The sequence below is a fragment of the Taurulus bubalis genome (assembly GCF_910589615.1).
Source record: "Taurulus bubalis genome assembly, chromosome: 1".
Taxonomy (NCBI): Eukaryota; Metazoa; Chordata; class Actinopteri; order Perciformes; family Cottidae; genus Taurulus; species Taurulus bubalis.
In genome coordinates this window covers 20761283-20786186 of record NC_136589.1, presented here as the reverse complement: position 1 = coordinate 20786186, position 24904 = coordinate 20761283, and the positions used below count along the sequence as shown (strand labels likewise).

Genomic DNA, 24904 nt, shown 5'->3' with positions numbered 1-24904 from the left:
AAACAGTTATTTTTCGTGCAACTACTGCTTGGAATTCGCTACCTCCTCATATAACTCACACTGGTAATAATCTGTCATTCAAAAAACAATTAAAGGCGCACCTCAGGACATCAATCACTTAACGTTTTCCTTTGCTTTTTAGTGATCTGATTTTCTTGTATAAGTTATGGTTGAATTGCACTAGGTATCTGATTGTACTATTTTTATTTTTAGTCTGTTTGTATTATTTTTAACTGTTTGTTTCACGTTATGTTTTGCACGTTTTTGTATGTATTTTGTCCTTTCTGTGGACCCCAGGAAGATTAGCGGCCGCTAAAGCGTCAGCTAATGGGGATCCAGTAAATAAACTAAACTAAACTAGAGAGCTATTAATACCATGTTACCCCACTAGAGAGCTCATAGTACCATATTACCCCACTAGAGAGCTATTAGAACCATATTACCCCACTAGAGAGCTCATATTAACCCACTATAGAGCTCATATTACCCCACTATGGAGCTCATAGTACCATATTACCCCACTAGAGAGCTGCGCTCACTTAATGCGGGTCTACTTGTGGTTCCTAGAGTCTTGAAAAGTAGGATGGGAGTATAATAATGTATTATGACTTACACTTGTGAATAAAGATTGTCTATGTGTAAATTGCAATGCATAAGAGGGATATACTAATTAATAAGGGATACTAATGAAGCTGTATGAAATATGTATTAGTAACAGTAGGAAGTCACTGTTGTTTTTTGTCACTGAGAGGTGCTTCAGATATGCATGGTATGGGTAAAACAAGATAGATGCTGCATGTAATAGGACTGTGTAACTGTTCTTTTAAGGGGGTGTCAACTAACTTTTCTCCTCATTTGTTGCTCTCCCTGAGGTTTCTTCCCTCTTTCTCCCCTTGAAAGTTTTTATTTTTCCTCTGCCGATGTGAGGTCCCGGGACATACGTTGTTATATGTGTACAGATCGTAAAGCCCTCTGAGGCAAATTGAACATTTGTGATTTTGGGCTAGACAAAATGTATTTAATTGTATTGAATAGAATTACTTATTCAGCATTCAAGATATCAAACAATATGGATACAATGATTCAGATCAACTCTCTTTCATTCTTAACCTTAAATTAAGGTTGACATGAAGAAATCAGAGTCACTAAGTTGCCTGATGTGGAGCTCTCCACCATATCAGAGTTTCATCAGCAGAAGTTTGTTCAGCTTTTGAAAGCGCCAAAACAAGGGAGTGGAAAATAAGTTGAGATTGCTTTGTCAGCCACACAAAGATTTTTTTTTCTGTAGACTGATTCTGTCCTGCAGCCAGAGACACTGGTACCACAGAATGCAATGACAAATGAATGTTGTCTATCGTGCCAATGATACACATAGTGTCATAATGTCATCAGACCTGCGACAGGATGTATCCTGCACACACACACACACACACACACACACACACACACACACACACACACACACACACACACACACACACACACACACACACACACACACACTGTGATGAGGGTTAGACAAGCAGACACAGAGCAAGCTGTTCAATCTGTAACAAAAGGTTTATTAGTGTCATCATCACACATGCTATCACCTGACATATTGTAGACAAACGTCTACCATTCAAACACTTGACATTAGTATAAAACAGTGACAGCCATCGGCAGTTAAAAAACACTATTGCTAGTCAAAAGAAATCCCCCTCAGACCACATTCAATGAAGTTCTCAGTTTTTATACCAATTTGATTTGATATTGGGCTAACATCAAGAGGTATTAGTCGATTGAAATCATTGAATTGGCCATTTTCTGGCAACCTCTAGATGTCTCTGAATTCTACTTCGGAACAGCCCCCTACAAAAGCACTTATTTAAAAACACAGTTGAAATAGAAATGCCATTCATAGAAAAGTAATACAGTTCCAGCTGAAATAAATTTAAACATCTTTTGGTCCACTCAGAGATGTAATAGCTGCTCATCAGTACGATCCAGCTCACCTCACCTTGTTTGAACCAGCAGAGGGAGCCAGAGGAAAGCCGTTTGAGCTCTATATGATATATATTTATGCAGATCCATCTTTTTAGGCAATATTTTTTTAAAGGTCTTCAATACTCTGTTTGTAGTTTGTCATGTTCATGTCACTCTGTACATATGCATGTATTCCTTACAATATGTGTTATTGAAGAATACCTATTAATTTAGATAGCAGAGAAGTAGATGGTTTGAGAATGTATTTCTATACACCATTGGCATTCACTGCAATGTACTGTATTCAAACTTACCAAAGTAAATGTTCTCGTCCAATAGTGTAAAGCCAACCTTTGTAGGGCCATCTTTCTGGTCAACAGGGGGTGAATGCTTGATGCTCAAATTATTTGGTTAGAGTATTGCTTTTGCACTCATCAATTCTTTGGACACCTGGTGGCAGAACATCTCCATGAAAAGCTGCCAGCGACATGTAATCACCATACAAAGTTATGAAGACTAATATATATTCAAACAATTGTGTATTTACATCCAGCAGTTACAGATCAACATGTAATCAGTTATTTGTTGTGGTGTTTGTGTATTCCCTCTATTAGCTCTGCTTTTGGTCTCTTCTCACTCTTGACAAACCGGTCTGTCTCTTTAGCCGCTAAATGCGGCACTATGTTCACCAGCTAGTCTCTAACTGAGCCTGTGTGCTGTGTGGTGCTGAGCAGACAGTGTGAAGTGAGTTCATCACAAGCTGCAATCTCCAAAGGTGTGGAAATAAAGCCAACGTGAATGTACCAAAAACTGCAACCTCCAATGGCCAATTGAGGCTGGCTCCAAAAGCCAATTCAAAGAAAAAATGGTTTTGGTCTCTGAAGCTAATATTCATGACCCAACTGTACAGGGGCTGAAGTTTTAATTAAATGAATTACATTGATTTAACTCCCCTGTTTTAAATAAATTAAAGCTTAGCGAACCTAGCTGCAAACCTAGCCTTTATTTTGCTAATGTGCTAACGGTTGTTATGCTAGCTGTACCTGTACCTGCAAGGCCTCGCTCTTCCCCTGCTCCACTCTCCCATCCATATATGGTCACTTTTGGTTCCAAAATACCAAGATGGCAACAGACAAAACGCCAAACTCAAGTCTTCAAAACGGCAGTCCACAAACCAAGACAGGGCTCTCAAGTTTTTAAGACAGGTAAGAGTGACATATCCCCATAGCTTTATTTTCATTGGTTGCTGGATTACATTTCACCCAGATACAACAGATATGCTTTTCTGATTGGCTATTCGTGTAGCCCATTTCTTTTTTTTGATTGGCTGATGAGTGGCACCTCACGGCAGAACTCCAGGGGATTCGGGGGAGACGCGCTTGATTCCTCCATGGTGAGGGCAGCGCGACCAGGTCATGTTTGTGCGCTGCGGCACATTAAATAGCCTAGAGTTTTTTTTCAGCGTGAGAAATACGATCTGTGGCGGGAGGGCGTGACTTAAGACCGAAATGCGTGACAGTCACGCTCAATGCGTGACACTTGAGAGCCCTGCCAAGAGGTCATCATTAAGTCCACTCATAGAAACTGAACCGTACAGTTAAGCTGAAGTTGAATTTGAAATGTTACATGAAACCAAAACAATTAGCTCAAAGAGGCTGCCAAGTTGATGATAATTCTCTGTGGGTTCATCACTGACCCCTTCCTCAGTGAAACACTAAACGGATGTATAGTCCTGCTTACTTGAATTGCTCACAGTAACTGGTTCACTTGTGACAGAAGGACTAAGAAAGAGCAATTTCCTTTAGACTGTCTTCACTATAAACAATCTGGGACCAGAAAATAGTAAGAAAAATATGAAGCCGATCACAGGTCCATGTGGAGCTACATTTTAAAACTTGAATCAAACGTAAGATCTATCAGACCTGTTCTTAGTTCTCAAAGCTTATTAACAAAATGTCAGTTGACTAATCAACCAAATTTATAATTCACGTGTGGAATGAAGGCTCTGATGTTAATTTGGGATCTTATTTTCAGAGTGCTGCAGCAGTTTATAAAATAAAATAGTTTGTAGTTAGTCATGAGGTCAGCAGACTGGTACAGCTGGTTATTGAGTAGACATGCATTAGTTAATCCCGTTAGCACACAGTACAGCAGGGTTTGTGTTTTTTCTGGATCTTTTTGATACCTGGTCCCACCCGTCTCTCTGTCCATCTGTCTCCAACTCCCTGCACACATCCCACGTTTCCATTGGCTGAACTTCCGGTTAGATAGCCATTGTCCCCAAGCTGGACGTGGCACTTCTTCTCCTTCATACTGTGGTTGTCGCTGCAGTCTTCATTGTCCTCAATGATGACCAGCTCTGCCTTCAGGGAGCCCTCAAACTCTTGACCCCGCCTACTGTCATCCTGCGCCGTCTGGAAGCCCATGAAGACGGCTGTGATTGGCTCAGTGGTTTCCATGGCATTGAGGATGGTGTAAGGGATGTTGTCTCCATAGAGGGGGGAGGGCACTCTTTCAGAGTGGGTGGGGCCACTGTACATAGCAGTGGGTGGTCTGGCATAGGATGGTGGGCTGTAGCAATAAAGTTCTTCTTCATCCACGCTGATGTAATCACTAAGAGGAATATAATTGGCAGGAGTGTAGTAGAGCTGCGCAGGGTAGGCAGACTCTGTTTCCTGGCCATGTGATTTGGGAGGAGGGCAATCATTGGCTCTGCCTTCATTTACCACACCCTTGCTTTTGATGATGCTGCTGGTGTGGTGGTAAACAGGCCGATCCTCCTGAACCCCAGGACAGTTTCTCGCCTGGTACGAACTGTAGTGACGATCTTTCTGGTTGCCAAAGGGATATTCCACTTTCTTGTGGTTTCCAAGGCGATGACCTACCCTCAGGTTGCTTTGGTTATTTCTCTCTTCCTGCCGATTGTAAATACTTTCCTGGTGACCATAGCCATACTCAACCTCTTGTTTTCTCTGCCAGTTTTCCCTACAGTTAAAGTATTTTTCCGGTATGGTGTTTCTGATGAGATCGTGACCATTAAATCCTCGCTGGTTCCTGAGGTCAAACCCCTCCACTCCATCTCTCTCATCTTGGTGGTTGTAAAAACAATGCTCTTCCCTTCTGCTGTGATTAAGGTGGTGGTTTTGGTGCTTTAGTTTGCGATGTACTGTGGCGCTTCTCAGCAACTGTTCCACCTCGTTGGCTGAGAGCTCAGACGCGCAGCTCTGATCATGTGACCCCTAAACATAGAAATGTATGCATCATTATTAGAAGACCACAATGAGAGGTCAATGGCAAAAGTGGAGAAAGCAGACAATCCTCAGGAAAATAAAATAAGGAGGGGAAAACAATAAGGGTAGTTCATGAAATCAAACAGTTTAGAGTTACCCTTTTTCAAGTAATCTATTCCTTTTCATCCTTTTTATGGCCCTACAATTCCCAAAATTCTATTAAAAGGATTGACTGACATCAAGCGTTGTATATCTAAAACTTGACATAGATGAGTGGAGCTGGGGATGGAACCACTGATCTGCTGAATGAAGAACAACCCTCCTCTACCACTGAGCCACAGTCGCACCAAGAGATCCTGACAGTGGGCGAGGGCGAGGTGTAAGAGGTCTTTGAGTTCAATGACCAGAGAACGTAGAGAGGCAACAGGCAGAGGAGGTTGAACCAGCTGCTGCAAAGTTGTGAGCAAGTAATTGAGGAGTAGCGTGCTGCTGGAGGCGCAACTTGGGGTTCAGTGTCTTGCTCAAGGACATTTCTACATGTAAACTATGGGCAGACTGGGGATCGAGCCGGCTACCTTGCGGTTACAGGACGACCACTCTCCTCATGAGCTACAGCCACCCCTAAGCACTTTGTCAGTGTCAGCTTTAAAAAACGCATTATAAATAAAGGTTATTAATGAATACCTCTTGTGAATTCAAGGCATAAACACACTTCCTGCCGTCGTCGTAAACCTTGAGGCCGGCGTGTTGGTTTAACTCTTCAGGAGGAACTGATGCAGTAGAAAGTACTGTGCTCTGCCCAGTCAACAGGTTTTTAGTCACTTTGATCTCCATGGCAAACAGAGCTGAGACACACAAAGAAGACAGACAGAGTATATGTTAATATCAGGTCATGTTGGCTAAGGTTATGTTAGGTTGCTTCAATGATCAACATTGACAACTTCAGCTTCAGCTACTGCTTCCTTGTAAAGGTTGATACAAGTTTACTCTTCGGTGAGAGTAGAATCATTTAGTTACTACCAGAAATGACAGTGTGGCAAAATGCAAAGACACAGCTGCACACATATCCTCAAAAGTAGGGAGACAAATAACCACGTCATGTCATCTAGAAAGGCAACTCAAAAGTGTGTTATTGTCCTTTAGCCACAAGTACATAACTGCTATTAAAACAGGGTTGTAATCAAATCAGGAATATTTGGAAATCTGATGTCAGATTGTCAAAATGCTGGTTTTCACTGGCCTATTCCTTTGAAGGTATTTGTCATCAAACTACAGGACTCTATCATCACTGCAAAGTTCAATGTGCTTTTAATGAATTTACAGGTATATGTAAAAATGATCTCACTCTTTCTTGATGCGTTTGCTTCAGAGTGTTTGCTGGCTGGTGGAGAGAGGGATTCTGGGTCATCAGGGATCACTGTGGTGACCAGTGACGGCTCTGTAGGACAGACAACAGAACTGCAAACACATATTCATCTTCGGTGTTGGTTAAAGCATCCAAATGATCACTTGACTTACCAGGAAGGAAGCTGTCCTGGGCCTCCTAGAGGACAGACACAGATCAACAAGTAAATGCAACATGATGAAAGCACCAAAATACTCTACAGCTGTCAGCCCAGTCACCAGGAGAATACCTTGGCATTGTAGGTTCACGTGACTTTCACCCACTGCTTGTGTCCCGTGTGAAACCAAAAGTATACATTGGCTGTATCCTTGTTAGGTAACATTGTTACATATGTAACAAAGTCTGCGAAGGGCTGTTGTTGTTCAGTAACGCTAGTTAGGTTGCTAAAATTGTTAAGTTACGTTGACATTTTAACCAAAACTAAGATCTTTTTTTCCTAACCTTAACCAAGTTCCCTAAACATAAGAAATTGTTTCAAAACATCAACCATGTGGCATTGTGTGTCTCTGGAAGCGAGACATGAGGCTGAATATATTTATGAAATGTATTTGGGGTTTAGAGAAATTGATATTCAGTGTGTGTGTCTGTAAGAGACAGTGTATGTGACTACCTTGATATTGTCCCTTGGACTTTTCCCCACAGCTTCCAGTCTGTTGAGGATGAAAGCCTTGTTGGTAGATATCTTATACTCCTCTTTCTCCAAAGACTCCACCTCCATTTCTATCCTAATGGGTCAGAAGAAAACAGTGTAGGTTCAATAGGTCATATTGGTTTGTGTGTGTGTGTGTGTGTGTGTGTGTGTGTGTGTGTGTGTGTGTGTGTGTGTGTGTGTGTGTGTGTGTGTGTGTGTGTGTGTGTGTGTTTTGTACCTGTGGATGTTGAGCTGCAGTGCTCTGGTCTGCTGCTGGTCAGACAGAAGGCTCTGTTGCAGTGGGGAGTCTGTTGCATTGTGGGAAGCTGAGCCCTGTAGCAGCCACTGCTCTCTTAGGGTTTTTTTCTGATGATCAGAGGGTTTAATAACAGGAATTATATGAACGTTTGTGGACAAACAGATGGACAGAGTGATTATTCGTGCTAATAAGAGATAATAGTATAATCTGGTCAGATGGTTTACCACCCACCTCATCTGGTGTTATCGCTGACCATTTGTAGATATACAGAGACAATGTAAAAGAGTGTAATGTGAACCTTTAGATGCTGAAGTTTGAGTTTCTCTCGGTCCAGTTTCAGTTTCCTCTGTCTAATGTCTTCCTGGAGCCGATGTTTCTCCTGTTACAAAAGATTACAGTAAATAGAATCCGTACATTTCTTAAAGAATGTTTGGGTTATTAAACTGTAGAAATGTTGTAGGTAGGGCTACAGAAAGCATTACAGTGATGGCCTGCAGCCTGTCTTTCAGCAGGTCAGACTCCTCCATGCTGCTGCAGGAGAGAGGAATTCTTGGCCGGCTCAGATCTTCTCTCTCAAAACTAGGATTGACAGTGAGATTCCAGAGTACATTTTTTCACCACCGCCCTGAAAAAATTGTTTCAGCCATCCTGAAGTCAGTGCAAGCCGTCTTAAAATGCTTAATGTTGTCCTTATCTATAGTTATTTATACTACATTTTACAAGAATACATCAACTTAATTAGAATCATCATATAAATACAGGTTCATACATGAAACCTAGACCAAACAAACAATTGGAAATGTAAATCAACCATCGATCGATTGTTGCATCTCTACTGTACAGCCTGTAGATGTTTCCATCAATTTGGAAGCAACTCTAAATTATGTTTTAACCTAAGCTTTTCTACTGACGCATATAAATTATCACATTTCTAGAGTTAGATCTCAGCCACACCAGAGGGGAAAACGATCCATCCCTCTAAATAAGACATAAGGCTTCAGCAGGACAAATGGGAGAACAGTGGAATTATGACCTAATGTTACATGTGGAGCATGCATTCTGTCCAAATGACAGTTTTAGGTTGAACTAAACTTGTCATGCATGATAACATATGGGATGAAATTATATATTTTATACATTATTTTGATATCAGGCATCGATAGTCTACAGATTGTCTTCAGGCCTGTTCAAAATTTAGAAACACACTGAAACCAGCGCCAAGCTGTTGCTTCGTAGCCTATTTGCACCACTGAAGTTACTGTAGCTATAGACTAATTATCATTGTAACTACAGGAAACTTTATTTTATATACAATACTGTAAAGAATTATAGTGTATTTGAACTATATACATTGCAGTAATTTGAATAGCATTTGAAACTGCTGGACTGCATTTTGAACTAGTCAGTAAAATTTGGAAAATAGTGAAGTTGTATATATATTTATGAAATAAATATAAAAATGTCAATTCGATGGTAATCTGCATAAGCAAAGAGAAAAAATAATAATGTGGTTACAATAATCATTAGCTTATTTGTTCAACTGTTCACCACCCATCTTTCAAACAGTTATTTGATCAAACTTAAAGGGATCATTGTTACAACACACCTCTGTGTACCACAGGGGTCCCGGGGATGATGCTTTATTCATTACAAAATGAAATAAGTGTTAAAAACACCACTCTTTGGATTTCTATCTCACAAGGCAGGGTCTGCTGTGTGAATACAGGCAAGGAGACTGTGTTTAATATAGATGTGGGTCAGGAGAGTTTATAGCGGGGGTTGAAACTTGTTCACATGTGGAAGTGGGTTAGGGGGTGGAGGGTATTCTTAGACAGAAACATGCTTATTTACTGCTTATATTTCCAGTTCACCATTTGCCAAAGTGAGTGAAGATCCAGGTGGCTGGTGTGAGGCTCCTAAACAAACCCCTTGTATGTATACTCCATAGATAAACAAACAATATGCCAATATGCGTATTGACCCACTGCCTCAGGTCAGCCACTAGAAAAGGGACTCAGATTAATTTTGCTCTAAATACCTTCAACAAATCATTCCATCTAATATGTGGTCCCAAGGAGAGGTACGACATATTGTTCTGGCCTAAAAAAGCAGCCTGAGGCTTAGTCTGACCCTCTGTCAGTCACATAGCCTGTCAGTCAAACCGGGTGAATAGAGATTCACCCGGTCAGTCCTCACATCACCTAAAAAAAGAAAAGGAAAAACACTTTTGCCGACCAGCCTACCAGTAATCAATTAGAATGACTGTTTTATCACTCCGACAAAATAAAAGCAGAGTAGCGCTTGTATCCTGTCAGTCAGTCAGGCAACGAGTCAGTAAAGCAGTGGGCAAACTGAGCTAATCTGCTCATGAGGCTGGTAATCTGTGGACGCCATCTGCTTGCCAGCAACAATATAGACAGAAGGACAGAATGTAGATTCTCCCAACTGTTGCTCTGCATGTACTTTATGTCATTGGCATCATATATCCCTACAGGGCTGTACGCGTTCAGTTAGCTCTAAACAGAATGATCACACAGGTCAAAGAAATAACATAAATGAATCTCCAAAACATTAAACGTACTTCTTTCTTCATTTGGCCTATACTTTCACACAATGTACCAACGATCAAAGTAAAGTACTAAGAGTACTACATGCTATGTATCTGCAATATATTTATGTAATACAGTATTTGCTGAGCATAAAATAAGTTTGTATTAAGTGAAATTATAAATGTCTAAAAATAATACTTTAGGTGTGTATACAAACAGGGTTCAAGGTTTTTATACCACTACCTTGTATAGCTCACAACACTCAGCTCAAACTACCAGGACAAGCAGCAGTAAGGTGAAACTGAAGCTTAAACAGAATTAAGGAATTATCTCTCTCTCTCTCTCTCTCTCTCTCTCTTTCTCTCTCTCTCTATTTTGTCACCATAGAGATCTCTGAAGCTGTCCTTTGTTGCTTTTTTGTCAATAGCTAGTGGTATAACCTTATTACTTGTGTACAAAACAAGGAAGTACTTTAGACTTCCAACGCATTAATAATATTACAAAAAACGTGCAGAAAATCGTGTACAGTTGTCCTACCTCGCAGTAACCCGCTAGCGGTCTCGTGCTGGACGGTCGTGCCTCTCTGTCTGACCCGCGTGAAGCGCGAGACCTCAAGCTGCAGGTGTAGGTGGGCGGGGCTCTGCGGGTGTGTGTGTATGTGTGTGTGTGTGTGTGTGTGTGTGCGTGTGTCTGTGGGCTCAGAGCAGGTGGTCTTCCAATCAGAAGCTGGGAAAGGAGCCAGCTATTGCTGGCTCCTTTCAGTTTATGTAAATAGGTCCCCAAAAGTGTGGGTGTGGATGCTTGGTTAGTCCTGATGGGCTGGTGTTACCTTGCACTGTATCCCCTGCCATCAGTGGAGTACTAGAAAGGCGCTACACAAGTTGTGACAACAGGAGGCAGATTTTAACCCAAAAGCACAACGACGCACAACAATTCAGGTAGAAATGGTTTACTTCAAAGTTCAAAATCCAAAGACAAGCAAAGGGTCAAACAGTAATCAGTTCGTGTGACAAACAAATCCCAAGGGGCAGGCGAAAGGAATCCAAGCAGTCAAAGGGTCTCGAACGGGCATGCAAGAATAACAGGGGAGACAAAAATACACAGAAAGACTGATGAAAGAATGGACTGCAGGTGAGTACAGGTGGGAAAACTCAGGTGAAGGGGATGAGGTCATTAGAGGCTGGAGGGAGGGACTGGATCTGAGATGGCAGGATAATTAAAGGCAGGGTCAAAACAAAGCATGACAGACTAAGTTGTGACTCAAGTACAAGTCCATACCATTCTAAACTCCCTTGGTTTTATGTAAGGTCAATTGTTGTTGTATCCTAAATATGTGTCTGTATTTATAGAAAAATCCGATTGCTGATGCTTACTGGCTTATAATAGGTTGAAATATTTATTTATGAATAAGGTTATTATTTTGAATAAACTCATTATTGGAATGACCCAAACAAAGCTTTTGATTTTCAATAAATAATGTATTTAGAAAATGTGTGTTTTTTAAATTAGTTTTAAGAGAAGGGACTGAGAATTGGCAAAAATACAACCTATCTACGACCAGTCTATGTAGGCTTTCGATGGTTAAGTCTTTATCTTAAACCAAAATATGTTGCATATATTTGTAAGTTAGAATAAAGACATAACAGTCAAATTTAATCAAAACATGAATTACATTTACTGACTCCTGTTTCCCCATCAGAGCACAGAAACTCAATCACATATAAATAAATGAATCAAACATTCAAAATGAATCTGAGGCAGAAATCCGACATGACAGCTACATTGCAACTTAATTGCGAGCTATATTTACATGAGTACACAAAACACTACTGCTGATACAGAAGAGACAAAGGTGTGTACAAATTACAGTATATGAGGCTACTGTATATTTTGTTTCCAGAATGCACATCATACTAGATGATGAAACCAAGTTGTATCATCATTTTGATCAGTAGCATCTGAGATAACAAGTTGAAAGGTTAAAATTCTGCCTGTTTACATATACAATAGAAGGTATTAGAATAGAAGGATGTAAGTAGCATGGGGACAAAAAACAGTGGGTGTATTCAAAATAAATAATCTCTTTGTTGGCCTGTGAGTTTGAAGTGATACACAACACTGTAATTTAAAACATGACACATATTCAATAGTCATCAAACAATGTTTTAAGGGATTTTTTTTCTCCATCTGAAGAAGTCTTTTCACTATAGAACAAACTAAACGAAAGAACTTAGACATCACAAAGCTATGTAAAACCAACAACATTGGAACATAAGCACTAAAACAACCATCTTGAGATGATTTTGAAGAAGACTGCCTGCAAGTACTCTGCTGCCTTCAGTCACGGGCAGCTGGAGGGAAACTACGACCACTATTATACAACACACACGCAAGTATATTATTCCTCATAGTTCTCTTTCAACACCTTAAAACTTATGGATAACTACTGTACCTATGATGTATAATATGAATTAATGATCCACCGTTTTTACAAAAAGTAATATTATATAAGACATTGTCTGACATGTCTGGAGTTCATTGCCTCTAGGTAAAGGTGCTACGAGTACCATAATTTGCAGTACAGCATTAATATCTCATATACCTCGATAAAATTAAAGGAACTATGGTCAAAGTGATAGCAGTTTTTCAATAACACATGTATTTAAAAAAGAAAGTAGCAGATAAAGCAGCTATCCAGCAAAACATAAGGCATGTAGATAAACGGGTTTGCAGCAATTACACTAATTAAGGCCATAGCACACCAAATCCATATTTTGTTGTCCAAAATTGCAGACAATTCTCTCGTTAAAGTTTTGATAATATGTTTATTTTTCTGCATTTTTCTGCCTCTGTCAAAAGCCTTTAGAGAGTTGTTTGACCAATCAGACCCACCATACCAAGGGTTGTAAAACAACTCTCTAAAGTGGAATCTGATAAGCTAATACACTTCATCTCCCAGCACAAAGCCCTTTATGAATATTATAGAATACGCAGAAAATACGCAGAATATAGAATACACAGAAAAAAGTTGAAAAAGTGAAGATTGATGGTGGCAGGTGGCTTCAGATTAGTTTGGAATCTGGGGTGATAGGAACTGGAGAAAGGAAGTGCGAAATATCCGACAGTTGTGATACTGCTCTAGGCAGCTCATCAATGCCCTTCATTCATTAGCCCTGCTTTGGACTATCCGTTGTAACTAATTAGTTTTGTCTTAAACGATACATTTTCACAACAAATATATTTAAATATGCATCGACCGCAGTGTGCAATGTTTCTGTGCATAAGAATTAATATTTTATGACGGGAAAAAAAACTCATAAGAAAAATTTGGTAGGTGTGCAAAGGCCTTCGATGAAGGTGGTGATTGATTAATTTACACATGCTGCAAGAAGGTGCTGGGGGTTCATAGTCATGTGACTTCTGTGCAGGATCCTGGGATCTATAGGAGCAGAAAAGAAAAACATTTTAATTAAAAAGGATTATTATAATTGGTACTTGCTGCATAACATTGAGATCTTCTGTATTTGAGTTTTTCCTGAAAACTATTGAAACGTCCAGTTGTCAAGACACTGTGACGAGTGACACTTCTTTTGCTAATGTTTTTTTTTGCTTTTGGTATCTGTACTTCAATTAAGGTCATGTCAGAAAAACTAATATGGACGTCATTATTTTCTATACAGACTGGCACATTGTGCACTGAAAACCAAAAACGTCTGTACGTGTGTAAAAGTGTAGTTTGAAGCTACCTGTGTAACGAGGTATTTGTCACTAGTTTCCATGACATGATTGGTTTGGGGTTCATCAGTGTCAGCTGTGCCTGCATCTGAGGGACTCTGAGAAATTACAGGTCTCGTTTTAAAATACTGAACCACAAACACCACCTGGAGAGAGAAAGAGAGAACAAGAGACACAGAGTCATTAAAACCATTTCAAATTATTCTTTCCAGTCAAATCAAGTGTTCTACAACCAAAAAGATACATTTGTATCCATGACATGGAAAATATGTAGCCAAACACAGTCATACGACAAAAGAGCGAGAGGGCTTATACTTTTGAGCTATTGAAACAGAGCCCCCTCATTTTTTATATATTGTTTCTGTGACCCAGCTTTTACTATCGTGCATGACTTGTTTCAAAAAAGAGGATTTCAAGTTAATTCAAGCAACAACAATGTGTGTGTGTGTCCTGCAGCAATTTAGTCCATTAGACCAGTTTTTTTTCTGTGAAGGAAATCACCTAAATATATTTTGCTAAGTAACATCATGGTGCACATGGGCAGAGCAGTGGTCCGACTCTCTGATAGGAGGCTTTGGGATTATCTGGTTAGTTTCTAAAAACTATCTTAAAATGCAACGTATGTGGCGGAAAATAATTCACTTAAATGAAATACAGTTATCAGAGCTGAAAGACGTTACAGGATGTGAGGAACAGGGCAATCTGCTTCTGTTTACTGTCTGTTGGCAAATGCATGGCCTGGGACTTTGGGGCTTCAGTATATGTTGGCCAAACATTTACATAATAGAAAACCTTGGTCTCATTTGGAATGTGATTTAAATCTATACCCAATATGTGATGATCCACTACAGTTAGGGCAGTGGTTCTCAAACTTTTTCTGTCACACCCCCCTTTGGAGGAAGAAAAATGTTCGGGCCCCAACAAAATTGTCACAAAATGGTCCACTTTGTGTTACTTTTGTGCTTTTTCAAATAATAGAATAAAGAAAATTTAAATCCCTTTCAAGTAAACCAGATCGTTCCATCAGACAGAAACTAATAATATGTGCAATAACTTTGTTAGAACAATGCAAATAAAGTTCTATCTGTGCAAAAATAACTAATATTTGGCAAAAGATTGACCTATTGTGGCTGCAAATAACCTGTTATGCACTGAATTATATATATATATATATATATATATATATATATATATATATATATATATATATATATATATATATATACTATATTTATAAGGTAATAACAATAACGTTCAGCCTGTGCAAAACTTAGATCTATATTCTGTTTTGAGAGACGCAACAGCAGAAAAGCCGACCTCACAGAGATCTCACGCAGGCTTTCAGCAAATTGGCAAGAATCGGCGCATGCGTTACCTTTTAACGGCGTAACGTAAACATTTCCATTAAGTACAGGAATTTCGTCATGTATTTATCAATGACGTTTTATGTCTGTGTACTTTGTACTTTTGTACTATGTGAAATTCTCATGTAGCTCATGGAGAGTGGTCGTCCTGAAACCACAAGGTAGCGGTTCATTCCTGTTCTCCATAGTTTCATGTTGAAGTGTCCTTGAGCAAGACACTGAAGCCCCAGTGCTTCACAGCAGCACACTGCTCCTTAATCACTTAGGATGGGTAAAATGCAGAGAATAATTTCCCCACTGTGGGATTAATTATTATTAATTAATAAAAACGTAATCTGCATCTACCCTCCGCGCCCCACTAGAGGGTCGCGCCTCACAGTTTGAGAACCACTGAGTTAGGTACAATGCCAGATGAATAAATCCCTTTTTTTATTTGCAGCCATCTTGATTCTTCCAATTGTGGTGGAAATTTAACATAGTGTTCTTCTTAATGTAACTATATTGCTGAACTCGGGAAGCAACTCTGGTTGAAATGGGACAATAACAGAATTTATCGTATTATTGTTTAAGTTCCGTTGGCTATTTTGTCTTTCTGTCCCTCACTCTCACCTCTCAGGGCCGCAACCAAACAACATCTTCCAGGCAGGCACCAAGGTCTGCTGCATGAGGGGAGGACACTGCAAGGAGCAGGGGGAAGGGCAAACATTTTCAAAATAATTGGATGTGTATAAAACTCTGTTGAACTAGTTTTCTGGTTCAGACCTCCTCACCATCTGTGGTGAAAAGTTCTGTCCATTCAATTGAATTATTCCAAGTATCTAGACTTTACAATGAATCACCTCTTGCCAGATCCTCTGTAGATTGATTATTCACTGTACACGTTTATGTTTATTTACACTCCTCGCATGTCATATACTTACACATACATACTTTGCATTTGTGCACTTCTCTATTGCTTAAGTTTAATTTAATCTCCTAAATTAATACTCTCTGCGCTGTACATATCTTTCATCCCAGCTATTTTTATTTTTGTATATATCTTTCATCCCTGTTGTTTTTATATTTTATTTTGTGTCTGTAAGTTTCTGCTACTCCGACAACAAATTTCCCTTTGGGGATAAATAAAGTATATGTTCATTCATTTAATCTGTTTAACAAATGCTTGAAGACATTTAAGTGTTTCACATTGCATTTGTTTTCCCTAAAGGAGATTGAAAAGGTTAATTTCCATAACGGAAATGATATCAGGTAGGTCTTTAAATGCAACGTATGTCCTCATACAATGGTTCTTGTATCTTATCAAAAAGTTTTTTGTTATCTTTCTTGCCATGTGTTTTCCTACAAATGTCCAGATTCACAAAGGATTATTTTTCCTGCGCAAGCCCCTGCAGTATTTAAGCAACACAACTACTTAGTTAGGTTCAGGAAGAAATTGTGGTTTGGGGTCAAATAACAACGAGTGGCATTACATAAGTATGGAAGTTATATAATTTGTCAAATAAATCAAAGTTGACACAGCGGTCTCCATTCTGTGGTTTTTCACTCACCCGTCCACTCCGACCTCCTCCCTACGTCACCTTGTCCGGGCTCACCATTATTTGCATTACATATGAAGTGATTGTTGAGTTTGAATATGAATTATGGAATTATTTTGTAGCTATAAGTACGAGCAGTATAGGACACCAGTGGTCCGGTGCAGCGCCTGTTTTACTGCTGCAGCTGCACCGATCCACCTGTCGATCTCCCGCTCCATCTTACCCTCACTCGTGAACAAGACCCCGAGATACTTGAACTTGAACGCCAGGGATATAGATGCAACCACCCCCAAGTCTTCAGGCGCTGCCCTCTCTCCAGGGGACATGTTGGCCGGGTTTAGGACTTTCTCAAAGTGCTCTTTCCACCGCCCAACAATATCCCCCGTCTGGATCAGCAGTTCCCCTTCCCCACTGAGAACTACCTGGGGTAGGTCCTGCTTTCCCTTCCTGAACCGAAAGTCCTTCTCCATGGCCTCCCCGAACTCCTCCCATGCCCGAGTTTTAGCATCCACGACCATCGCAGCTGCAGCCCTTCTCGCCTGCTGGTACCTGTCAGCTGCTTCAGGAGACCCTTGGGCCAACCAGGCACGAAAGGCCTCCTTCTTCAGCTTGACGGCTTCCCTCACCCCCGGTCTCCACCACCGGGTTCTCGGGTTGCCGTCACCAACAGGCACCAATGACCTTCCGACCACAGCTTCTAGCGGTCGCGTCCACAATAGAGGCTTGGAACATAGTCCACTCGGATTCCATGTCCCCAACCTCCCTCAGAATGTGTTCTTCCGGAGGTAGGAGTTGAAGACCTCCCGGACAGGATCCTCCGCTACATGTGCCCAGTTCACCCTCACTAGGCTTGCCAGGCTTGCCAGGCAAGCTTAGGCTAAGGCTTGTCAGGTCTTTCTAGCCGGCTCCCCCGGCATCTGATCCAAGTCATTTGACAGTTCTGCTCCTCTCTTCACCTGAGTGTCCAAGACATACGGCCGCAGATCAGATGATACGTTTACAAAGTTGATAATTGATCTACGGCCTAAGGTGTTCTGGTACCAGGTACACTTATAAGCCACCTTATGTTCGAACATCTTGCTCCCTCTGGGTGGGGACAGTGTGCCTGCCCCAAGCGAAGGAGTTCAAGTATCTCTGGGTCTTGTTCACGAGTGAGGGTAAGCTGGAGCGGGAGATCGACAGGTGGATCGGTGCAGCTGCAGCAGTAAAACAGGTGCTGCACCGGGCCGTCTTGGTGAAGAGGAAGCTGAGCCAGAAGGTGAAGCTTTCCATTTACTGGTCGGTCTACGTCCCAACACTCCCCTATGGTCATGAACTTTGGGTCGTGACCGAAATAACAAAGTCTCCCAGGAAAACTATGGAGTCAGCAGGCTTTTCAAAACCCCTCCCACCGACTCCAAGAAGGCGACCCTCTCGTTCTCCGGGTAAAACTCCAACACCAGGTCGCTCAGCCGGGGTCTCGTGAGTAACCCCACTCCCGCCCGGCGCCTCTCACCCTGGGCAACTCCAGAAAAGGACAAAGTCCAACCCTTCTCCAGGAGCTTTGTTCCAGAGCCAGTGCTGTGCGTGGAGGTGAGCCTAACTATATCTAGCTGATATCGCTCCACCTCCTGCACCAGCTCTGGCTCTTTCCCCGCTAGCGATCGGCCCCATGGCCGGCCCGCCACCCGGTCAACATAGCACCTGACCCCGATGCTTGTCCCTGCGGGTGGTGAGTCTACAGGGTGGCTGCCCATGATGTTTCTTCGGGCTGAGCCAACCGGGCCCCATGGGCGAAGACGCCGGCGAGCTCCCCTCCTAGGTCTGGCTCCGGGAGGGTGACCCGGTTTCCCTGGTCCGGGCCAGGTAGCTACATTCCGTGTAGCTCCCAGAATCACTGAGCCACTCAAAATCCTCCACCGAGTTAAAGTGGCGATTTGCGGAGAACAGCATGTTCAACAACTGTTTTCCCTACACCTTATTATAGAGATTACATTTATATCACTGAAATGTGGCCTTAGGTGAAAAGTTGCAAATAACAAACAAACAAATCAACCGTAAGATTGATCATGAAGTTGAATTCAATGGCCTAACTATCTTTTAATTATAACACGCACAATAAAGCTCTGAAAAGTCTCAGTTTCATTAGATCTATGCACATGTGCTACCACAGATCATAAAATGCATAATAACTGACCAGAAAGACAGCGATAGCTCCCCCGATGACTTGTCCAGCAATGACATCACTCCAGTGGTTTCGATACTCGGCCACTCTGTTGATGCCTGTTAGCAAAGCCAGACTAACCAATGAGAGGCTGAGGAGGGGGCCAGTCAGACGACCTCCTCTGGAACCGATACAGGACATGACGTACATCTGGAGAGGACAGTCACTTTATTTCTGTGACACTATTCAGAACCAGCTGTATGGTAAGTTCAGGCTTATACTGTCATGGAGATAAACTGCTCGTTGATCATTTATACGTCCCTGCACATTTCCAGCACCCGTTACATTAAACAGAGGCACTTACTGCCAGATAAGCAGCTGTATACAAACTCAGCGCAGCCTCTTTGGATGGGAAGGTCTTCCTGGCTCTCATGACGTCATCAGGGTCACCATTGCAAGTGTCTAATTGGCTGACAAAGTCCGGTGTGTCCAGGCAGCCGAGGGCAGTATAATTGGGCTGGCAAACCGACAGGAAGTAAGGGGCCAGACATCCTGTGACCAGCTGACCTGTGTTGACAAAGATGTCTGTTGTGAACAGACCGAAGACATACACACCTACAAAGAAACAGACACAGATGAGAAGATGATTTACATGTGGATAGAAATTGCTTTCGTTGTAATATCCATCCATCCATTTTCAACCGCTTATTCGGGGTCGGGTCGCGGTGGCAGCAGGTTCAGCAGGCCGACCCAGGCTTCTCTCTCACCCGCAACACTTTCCAGCTCATTCTGGGGGACCCCGAGGCGTTCCAAGGCCAGCCGGGAGATATAATCCCTCCAGCGTGTCCTTGGTCTTCCCCGGGGCCTCCTACCAGTTGGACGTGCCTGGAAAACCTCTAATGGGAGGCGTCCAGGAGGCATCCTGACTAGATGCCTGAACCACCTCAGCTGACTCCTTTCGACACGAAGGAGCAGCGGCTCGACTCCAAGCTCCCTCCTGATGTCCGAGCTCCTTACCCTATCTCTAAGGCTGAGCCCGGCCACCCTACGGAGGAAGCTCATTTCGGCCCCTTGTATCCGAGACCTCGTTCTTTCGGTCACGACCCAGAGTTCGTGGCCATAGGTGAGGGTTGTAATAAATCATTCAAATTAATACATTGGTGGACGGAGGAAGCGTTCCGATCCTTTCCTTAAAGGATATAGTGGCATCTAGTGGTGAGGTTGCAGATTGCAATTGACCTAACCTCATTCCGCTTATTCCTCTCTTTCTAATTTTGGCAGAAAATAACTTAACCTTCAGGTAACGTCAGAAGGCAAAAGGCTCTCTCCTGAGCCAGTGTTTGGTTTGTCTGTCGTGGGCTACCGTAGAAACATGCCGTTAGTTTAAGTTTCAGGTGATTATACACTGATGAAAACGTAGTTAGGAATTGTATTTTCCATTTCTGGCAATAAATCCACCCAAACCTGGGAAGGGTACTTTTTTTTATGACAGCATTCACTTTTGTACCCCTAAATGAAAAGCCTGAACTGCCTACACCAGTAGAGCTTAAACAATGCACCTTTTAAACACAAAAGATACAACATTCTGATTTAATATATAAGAAAATGTCAGTATAGGTTGAAGTAATTTTACCATTATTTTTGCTAAAAAATTTTTTTTTTTTTTACCAAGGAAACGGAAGGTCCTGCGCACCATCGGGTTCACGTAGCAACAATCACCCATGACAACAACCTTCTCCTGGTCATACAGGTTGTTTGAGTTGTGAAGGAGGAAGATAACAAGCTCTACACCTGAAATCTGAGAAACAGAATTAACACAGAATACTTTTGGATCAAAATACTTAAAGTTACCAGTGCAGATGTAAATTGTCACACAAGCTCATTCACATAGCCACAACAGAAATAGAATCCTTCCCCGTAAAAACCACAACCTATGCACAAGAATTCTACAGAAGTGTTTACCATCCAGATGTGCTGTGAACTCACAGGGATGTATGTGCTCATTTCAGATGTACAATCAAAGCAGGCACATACGGACATATGTATACCAAGAAACACAGATCAAGCAGTATTAAAATACAGCTGTTAAATATAATCATATATAACAAGAGGAATCATTGTAATTGATAATAATATGTTAATTTCATTAGTCTGTAGTGCCCACCTGGGGGCAGCACAATATCTGTAAACACTACAATGATGTATTATTATGTTAGTTATTGTGTTCAGCTATCTATAATTTAGAGTACTGACTGAATGTAAATTCAATATTGTTCCAATGTCTGCCTCAGATGCGTATTCTTGCCCATTCCGTCAAAAACTGTCCAAACAGTAAAGTTGCAGCTTTTAAAGCCAAAACAAGGAGATTTTGAGGAGAACTGCAGAGCTGGAGACCATTCGCTGAATGAGACCCCTTTCAAGTTACACATCACTTGATCCCTTAATGAATCACAGAGTGCATCAGACACCTCAGGGAAAATCATCGTGGCATATTTCAGTTCATATTTAATGAAAGCGACCAGGCAGGAAAACCTGAAATATAAAAACATGGAAGTACTGTTAAAATTAAATGTATAGCCCCTTCAAAAATGTTTGAGGCTCTGTGTCCTCTCTCCTGCTCCCTTAACAGGAGCATCCTTATCTTCATCACAGAAAAAACAAAAAAAACTGTCTGTAGATTGTGTTTAAATCTAGACTTACCAGTACAACCGGCAGTCCACCCACCACAGAGTACAGTATTACGGGTTGAACGCGGCTCTCCTGTTCAGGTCCAGGATCTGGTTTAGTTAAAGTTGGATCTCTGCAGATGAAGCCCTGCTGTGCCGGACTGAAAGTGTCCGTGAACTCACAATAGTAAACCAGCATCACTGTAGCTGCTAGAATCACCACCTGAAAATACAGCATGGTGAACTCAGTCTCCGGCAATCAGACTTTGCAAGGTACTGGATGCTGTAACCACAGTGATGAAGAATCCAGTTTGCAACTTCAAATTTGCCAATTTCCTGTTTTTGGCGCAATAATCCAGTTTTACTCATTCCTGGTAAACATCACCAATGCCATTTTGTCGCAATTCGGATGTATAATTCATCTGAACAACTCTTGAAGGATGCTCAAGTGCAAATACCCAACCCCAGATGATGATGACTCTATAGATGATGATGCTTTTCCCTTCAGAAACACAACGTTGTTCCTCTTTTCTTTTTGTGATGAGAGGGAAACGTTGCCCTTCCGCTTCTGTGAATTCCCTGAATCATCTGATGTCAGTGAAGCATCATTCTATTTCACTGAACAATCTCTAAAGAGCAGCTTGCAGTATACTGAACACGAGCCACACATATTGGAGAGTTAGACGAAGTGGAGGAAAGATGGTTTGATCAAGGTTTTTTAAAGTTCCTCTGTGCATTATTAAGGCTGTGTTAAAAGGCAGGTCCAATATTATTATTAAGTGTGGCTTCAGCTGCAGGGTCATAGACCCCAGATTCGACTGGCCATTTTTCCGAAAAGTGCGAAAAACGGCGAGAAATTGTCCCATTCACTTGACTGGGGTTTCGGACTGAAGGGAGCAAAAAAACATACATCTTTGTGCCCACAGTGACTCGCCATAATTTATCGTCGAGAAATGATTTAAAGTTTAAAACGTTGACAAAAGTCTGGAGTTTATTTTCCCAACTGGGTATTTTTTGATAGCTAGCACAGTTTTCATGCAATTATTGTTCAAGTTTAGAAACATGTGGGAACCATTTTAGAGTTTACAATGGGTGTGTATGGGGCAGGTTAGAGTTGTGATGTCATCGCTAGAGCACGAGTAGCTGTGTCCTAACGAACCTTTTTGTATTTGTATTTTGCCATTCACTCCACAATATTGACTTTTGGGGCATAATTTATATATGAAAACGTTGGAAATATTGTGCCGGTAGTACACATGCGTCGTGGAATCCAACAAATTTATACTGTTTTGTCAGCAAGCCTGAAAGCGACATGAAGACCGACCAACTGCTCCATCAACCTCCATGTTAAATCGGACCACAATTTTCTCTCATGACGGAAACGTGAGCACTTTACAAACAGAATTTACGCTCTCATTTATAAATCCTTACAAATATTTAAGTACACGGAAACGTTCTCAGAAGTCTTGTGCTTCTTATGATTGCATTATTTTTGCGATGGGATCCACGGTTGTCTGTCAAATAAAATAGTTTGAAAGGTTGTTTTCTCATTAAATCCACAGTCCAGTCTCTTGCTCTGTGACAGTGTCACAGCTGCTACCAATTAGCCAATCAATCAAGCTGCCACCATGGCAACCCGTGACACGCTGGACACAGGGCTTTTATGTCTACCTGTCTGTCTCTCTGTCTTCCCTTTCAACATAAAAGCCCCATGATTTAAGTGTATCTTAACATAAAGCTAAAATGAGGATTATTGTATTAAATAGAAAATAAATAGACAATTGTACACAATATGATGTTATGTAATCACGTGATATGTTGCAGCAAAGTGCTGTCCCATTCATATTTACACCATCAAGCCCTCACAGCTAATGTTGGCATATATATATCCAATCAACACATAGGTGCGCGCGCGTGCACATGGTAATACGGTCGCGTGCACTCAGACTCTTGACTTTTGATCATATTTATGCAAAGAATTTATATATATATATATATATATATATATATATATATATATATATATATATTTTAAAGTCAAGGAGTTATTGATTCTTTAGAGATCAAGGACAATAGGGGCTGGTATTCATATGTAATCACGTGATATGTTGCAGCAAAGTGCTGTCCTGAGATAGGATTTTTGAGTTTTCTTAAGCTGTAAGCCATAATCAGCAATATTAAAACAATAAAAGGCTTGCAATATTTCAGTTGATTTGTAATGAATCCAGAATGCATGACATTTTTGTTTTTTTAATTGCATTACAGAAAATAAAGAACTTTATCACAATATTCAAATTTTCTGAGACAGTCCTGTGTGTGTATATATATAAATAATGTACCTCAATAACACATCTCACTACCGGTAATGTGTATATATATTGCGACGTCTTACGGCAGTAGTAGCCACACTTTCAAAATTTCTTGTGAAATTTTCTAGTTTTGTATATCATGCTGTAGCTTACCAGTGGTGATCCTTATGTATTCCGAACGTTCACATATGTTTTTGAGTCAAAATGTTATTTCCCCAAGTGTGTCTCAAATCGTTTTCCCACGTGACCTTAAATGGGGACCTCACCCAACGATACAAACGGCCTGGACTCTCACCTGAAAACAGCAAGTAAGAAACAGGAACTTCTCCCGCGCCCAGCGACTAGACGGAGATCAGTAACTTATTATTATTATTATTATTATTATTATTATTATTATTATTATTATTATTATTATTATCATCATCACTATTTACCTATTTACACATTGAGGGGACACAGTGCAACAGTTTTATTCATTTGTACAGATGATATCTATCACACTTCTGTCCATCCTTTTTTTTTTGGCCGTTTTTCCTGAACCGATGTGAGGTCCCAGGATAGAGGATGTCATATGTATGATTGTAAAGCCCTCTGAGGCAAATTTGTGTTTTGTGATTTTCGGCTGTACGAAATAGATTTAATTTAATTTTTAGCAGTTATTTCTAGTTAGTGTATGTCTCCACCTGAACTTTATAAATCCTATATTCTCTCTCTTTTAGCTCTGTTTTTATTCACTACCAACTCCTGAGGGAACTACCTGTCTCTTTATCCGTCACTGCTGCCTGCTACTGCTGGAAACCAGGCTGATGTAAGTGGAGTTGAAATAAACAAACAGCTCAAAGAAACTAAAGAGTGTTGAGAGAAATATCAGTGAATATCATATGTTTCCATGGATCGTGGTTGTGTCTGGAGGCAGTCCTCTCCTTGGCCCTGCCTCCTGCCCTGGGCCTTGCATCCTCGTGGTTATCTGGATCTTGGTCCATGCCTACTACTTATTATATGAATAATTTCTGTCATATTCATTGAATGTGCTGTAACTCTATTACGTTGTTCATTCTGGTCACATGACAATTATTGCTTCTATCCATCCGGAGAGAGGGATCCTCCTCTGTT

At 41.1% G+C, this 24904-nt stretch overlaps 2 protein-coding genes across 2 annotated transcripts; both read right to left on the bottom strand.

Moving 5' to 3' along the window:
• Positions 1-4100: 4100 nt before the first annotated feature.
• On the bottom strand, positions 4101-8020 carry LOC306741658 (palmdelphin-like; the record flags this gene model as incomplete). The annotated part of the gene is made up of 8 exons (XM_079223974.1): positions 7973-8020; positions 7789-7869; positions 7470-7597; positions 7211-7325; positions 6714-6738; positions 6541-6633; positions 5883-6040; positions 4101-5204 (listed from the first exon to the last, which is right to left on the bottom strand). Exons 1-8 carry the CDS (start codon positions 8015-8017, stop codon positions 4101-4103), a joined length of 1749 nt encoding a protein of 582 aa, XP_079080100.1. The 5' UTR covers positions 8018-8020.
• Positions 8021-13448: 5428 nt separating this feature from the next.
• On the bottom strand, positions 13449-21720 carry LOC306744533 (phospholipid phosphatase-related protein type 5-like; the record flags this gene model as incomplete). The annotated part of the gene is made up of 6 exons (XM_079227193.1): positions 13449-13478; positions 13786-13920; positions 18850-19026; positions 19181-19431; positions 20485-20614; positions 21517-21720. The coding sequence occupies 6 exons, from the start codon at positions 21718-21720 to the stop codon at positions 13449-13451; spliced, it is 927 nt and encodes a 308-aa protein (XP_079083319.1).
• Positions 21721-24904: the final 3184 nt, after the last annotated feature.